This window comes from Atractosteus spatula, unplaced genomic scaffold (assembly GCF_055471065.1).
Source record: "Atractosteus spatula isolate fAtrSpa1 unplaced genomic scaffold, fAtrSpa1.hap1 Scaffold_60, whole genome shotgun sequence".
Lineage (NCBI taxonomy): Eukaryota > Metazoa > Chordata > Actinopteri > Semionotiformes > Lepisosteidae > Atractosteus > Atractosteus spatula.
In genome coordinates, this window is record NW_028296891.1 from 134,036 (window position 1) to 139,330 (window position 5,295).

General features: G+C 57.9%; 1 protein-coding gene across 1 annotated transcript; it reads left to right on the forward strand.

Annotated features, from left to right (window-relative positions):
• Positions 1–413: 413 nt before the first annotated feature.
• LOC148806035 (fibrinogen-like protein 1-like protein) lies at positions 414–3,586 on the forward strand. The gene is made up of 3 exons (XM_088909680.1): positions 414–476; positions 1,702–1,854; positions 2,188–3,586. Exons 1-3 carry the CDS (start codon positions 470–472, stop codon positions 2,802–2,804), a joined length of 777 nt encoding a protein of 258 aa, XP_088765806.1. The 5' UTR covers positions 414–469; the 3' UTR covers positions 2,805–3,586.
• Positions 3,587–5,295: the final 1,709 nt, after the last annotated feature.

Consider the following 5,295-nt stretch of genomic DNA (forward strand, 5'->3'; position numbering starts at 1 on the left):
GAGAGAAGCCAGGGTATCGGCTTGTTCCCCCCTCCCACCTCTCTCAGTGTACAGCAGAGCCCCGAGAGGCTCTTCCTCTCCGCAGGCCTGAGGGTCTCCTGGGGTTCAGGGAGAGTCGGACTGGGGGTCTCTGCGGGGGCCAGGGGGGGTGACCCGAGAGACGGAGGCAGACAGGGGCGTGGGGACAACACTCCTGGCTCACCCCCTGGTCCAATCTGCCCGTCTGTGGGGAGTCTGCGTGGACTCCGGCTCCAGGTGCTCCAGGAAGCTCTCCGGCTGATGATTCCCGTCAGGAACGTTCTGGGGGCAGGAAGAGGCCCCGCTGTTCCCGGACGGCGCAGATAAGGCGGCGCGGTGACCTTCGAGCTCGGTCCCGCCCTCAGCCGGGACTATAAAGCAGGCCGGGCCGGCGCTGGGGCTCAAGCGACTCGGGACGAGAGAGAGAGAGAGAAGACTGCGACGCTCTGCCATGATGGGTGAGTCTCTCTCACACACCCGGGGTCTGTCTGTGTGGAGTCTGCATGTTCTCCCCCGCTTCTGGCATGGGCCTCTGGGAGAACTGGCCCTTGTGTGTCGCTGCCTGAGCGTCTGTGTGTGTATCAGTGTGTGAGTGTGTGTCTCTGGCTGTATATTATCAGTGTGTGAGTGTCTGTGTGTGTCTCTGTGTGTATCAGTGTGTGAGTGTGTCTGTGTATATCAGTGTGTGAGTGTGTCTCTGTGTATATCAGTGTGTGAGTGAGTGTGTGTCTCTGTCTGTATATTATCAGTGTGTGAGTGTCTGTGTGTGTCTCTGTGTGCATTAGTGTGTGAATATCAGTGTGTGTGTCTCTGTGTGTATCAGTGTGTGAGTGTGTCTGTGTATATCAGTGTGTGAGTGTCTGTGTGTGTCTCTGTCTGTATATTATTTGTGTGTGTGTCTCTCTGGCTGTATGTTATCAGTGTGTGAGTGTCTGTGTGTGTATCAGTGTGTGAGTGTGTCTCTGTGTATATCAGTGCGTGAGTGTGTGTGTGTCTCTGGCTGTGTATATTGGTGAGTGTGAGTGATTGTGTGTCTCTGTCTGTGTATATTGGTGAGTGTGAGTGATTGTGTGTCTCTGTCTGTGTATATTGGTGAGTGTGAGTGATTGTGTGTCTCTGGCTGTGTATATTGGTGAGTGTGAGTGATTGTGTGTCTCTGTCTGTGTATATTGGTGAGTGTGTGTGTGTCTCTGTCTGTGTATATTGGTGAGTGTGAGTGTCTGTGTGTGTCTCTGTGTATATCAGTGTGTGAGTGTGTGTGTGTCTCTGGCTGTGTATATTGGTGAGTGTGTGTGTGTCTCTGGCTGTGTATATTGGTGAGTGTGAGTGATTGTGTGTCTCTGTCTGTGTATATTGGTGTGTGTGTGTGTCTCTGTCTGTGTATATTGGTGAGTGTGTGTGTGTCTCTGTCTGTGTATATTGGTGAGTGTGAGTCTCTCCTGCTCCTCTGGAGCTGCAGTCCTGCTCTCTGTGTTGATCAGGGCTTCGCTCATGATGATGGATAATCACGATCAGAACTATTGATACAGTGATCAATACTTCAGTGTCACTCCATTAATCACTCCTTCCCAGCTGTGAGCTCAGGGTTCGATTTCCCTGCTGTGTCCGAGCTCTTTCCCCCCGAAGTCCGGTCTCTGCCCCACGAGCAGGAGCTGCTGCCTCACCTCCCCCCCCCTCTCCTAGATACCCTGAGGACCCTGCTGTTGGCCGCGGCGTGCCTGACCGCGCTGGCGACCTCTGAACCCCCGGCGCCGTCCGAGCCCGACATCGGGAACGCCCAGCAGCTCAACGTCTCCCTGGCAGGAGTGCTGAACCTGAGCGCGGTGAACTCAAGAAGTAAGTGGGTTGCCAATGGCTTTGGCCTAGAAATGCTGGCCCCTCCTCCCCCCTCAGGCGAGACCAGCCGCACCCCGAGCTGCCGATCGCCTCCTCCTGAGTGCGCCTCGGCCCCCAGTCCCGCCCCGTCCGCGCCTCCGCAGGCGAGACCAGTCGCACCCCGAGCTGCCGATCACCTCCTCCTGAGTGCGCCTCCGCAGGCGAGACCAGCCGCGCCCCGAGCTGCCGATCGCCTCCTCCTCCTGAGTGCGCCTCCGCAGGCGAGACCAGCCGCGCCCCGAGCTGCCGATCGCCTCCTCCGGAGCGCGCCTCACGCCCCTCCTCCCCCCACAGGCACCCCCCACGACTGCAGCAGCCTCCCGGCCAACAGCGTCAGCGGCGTGTATCTGGTGCAGCCCGTGGGCGGGCCCAACCTGATGGTGTACTGCCTGAATAAGGGCCGGGACCGGTGGACGGTGATCCAGAGGAACTCCGCCACCACCACGCTGGCCTGGGACCAGACCTGGGCCGCCTACAAGACCGGCTTCGGCACCGTGAGCGGCGACCACTGGCTGGGCAACGAGTACATCCACCTGCTGACCGCCCAGCGCACCTACAAGGTCCGCTTCGCGCTCGTCGACTCCAGCGGCCGGGAGAGCGTCGCCGACTACGACACCTTCCGCGTGGAGGCGGAGGGCCAGGGCTACGCCCTGCGGCTGGGCCAGCACTCGGGCAGCGCCGCCAACCGCCTGCAGGTGGGCAGCACCTCCGGCCTGCAGGACAACATGAAGTTCTCCACGCGCGACCGCGACCAGGACCTGACCAGCTCCAACTGCGCCTCCTCGCACGGCGGCGGCTTCTGGTTCAACAGCTGCTACTCCGCCCACCTGAACCGCCGCGGGGCGCTCTACTGGGACGGCAACGTGCAGGCCTCCACCATCATGATCGCGCCCACCGACATCTGCCACTAGGGGGCGCCACTGGGGGAGCACCAGGGCCCCACACACACACACACACACACGGGCTGATTAATCACACAGCGGATAACGTGCAGGCCTCCACCATCATGATCGCGCCCACCGACATCTGCCACTAGGGGGCGCCACTGGGGGAGCACCAGGGCCCCACACACACACACACACACACGGGCTGATTAATCACACAGCGGATACCCACAGCCAGGGGGCGCCACTGTGACAACACCAGGGCCACACACACACACACACACACACACACACACACACACACACACGCTGATTAATCACACAGCGGATACCCACAGCCAGGGGGCGCCACTGTGACAACACCAGGGCCACACACACACACACACGGGCTGATTAATCACACAGCGGATACCCACAGCCAGGGGGCGCCACTGTGACAACACCAGGGCCACACACACACACACACACACACACACACACACACACACACACACGCTGATTAATCACACAGCGGATACCCACAGCCAGGGGGCGCCACTGTGACAACACCAGGGCCACACACACACACACACGGGCTGATTAATCACACAGCGGATACCCACAGCCAGGGGGCGCCACTGTGACAACACCAGGGCCACACACACACACACACGGGCTGATTAATCACACAGCGGATACCCACAGCCAGGGGGCGCCACTGTGACAACACCAGGGCCACACACACACACACACGGGCTGATTAATCACACAGCGGATACCCACAGCCAGGGGGCGCCACTGTGACAACACCAGGGCCAAACACACACACACACACACACACACACGGGCTGATTAATCACACAGCGGATACCCACAGCCAGGGGGCGCCACTGTGACAACACCAGGGCCCCACACACACACACACACACACGGGCTGATTAATCACACAGCGGATACCCACAGCCAGGGGGCGCCACTGTGACAACACCAGGGCCAAACACACACACACACACACACACACACACACACACGGGCTGATTAATCACACAGCGGATACCCACAGCCAGGGGGCGCCACTGTGACAACACCAGGGCCACACACACACACACACACACACGGGCTGATTAATCACACAGCGGATACCCACAGCCAGGGGGCGCCACTGTGACAACACCAGGGCCACACACACACACACTGATGTCTCAGATGAGACAAGAGGTTTCTGGAGCTGCTGAATAAAAGTTGTGCTTCCCAGAGATGAGCGCGTCTGTGTTTTTTCTCTGCCCTGGGCAGCGGCACGGCCACCACCTGCCTGCGCGTGGGCCTGCCCCCAGAGTGACCCTGTTCTCTGTCCCCCTGCTTGTGCGATGCACAAAGAGCTCTCCAGTCTGCTGTAGACACCAGCATCGAGTCGGTTTTCACTGCTGTTTATTCTGGAATAAACTAGTTGATAAACTAATAAACTAACCCTAACCCTAACGCTGACAGGTGGATAATGTTAAAATGTCGCCCGATGGCCAGAGTGGGGCTCCGTCGCACGTGACACAAGTGCAGTCCCCCACACCAGAGCACACAACCAAACTGATTCCTCAGATGAAGATACACCCTCCTTCCTGCGTTGTCTCTGTCTTCAGTTGCACTACCTGCCCTAACAGCCAGCCCCGGGATCGATCTGACCGGTTTTTCTGCCTGTGGTCTAGGGCCTCTGCTCTATCCACCTGCGGACAGACGCTGAGCGTCCGCCCGGGCCCACTCACACCTCTGGGTGCTCGGGGTCAGCCCCGCTGGGCGGATCTTCGCAAGGCCCTGTCGGGTCTGATCTTACCGGGTGTCGCTGAAGATGACGACGGCACCATACGCATCACGTCCCCCCAGTACGCGGCCCATGAGTCGCCGAAACGGGGCAGAGGATACGCGTCGAGCGTCGATACCGCCTCGAGCTTCCGAAAATCCCCGCACATCCGTGGAGAAGCCTCTCTCTGTGGCACGATCGCCATGGGGCTGCTCCGTTCACTAGTCGATGGTTCGGTAACCCCTCAGTCTCTCTGGCACAGAGCGAAACCCTGTCGATTTCGCTTCACAGCAAATTCAACACACAACACCACAGACTGCGTATCCTCTTGTCTCTTTAGCCACTGTCCGCCTGGAATTCCCTGCCCTTAAACATATTCGTCTATCTCTGCAGCAGAACACAGCAGGAGCCCGGTTCAGGTCTTAAACTGAAGCTAACCCCCTTGGCTTTGAGGGTGGACAGAAAGTCACTTTTCTGGTATGTCTTGAAAAAACATATGGAAAAAACAGCAGGCGGCAATGTTGTTTTGGTCTTCAGAGGTCGGAATTGTCACTTCTAGGTCCTGGGAATGATGTGAAGGCCTTGTCCTAGGTGACTACTAGCTTGGATAACAATCTGGGACAAATGGATCAATCAGAAAAAATTCTACATCCTGTTTTGTGAAGACTGGACCCGGAATGAAATTTCACGTCTAACAATAATAACAATAAAAACCTTTAGACACTGCTAGAGAGCCTTTATCTGCTA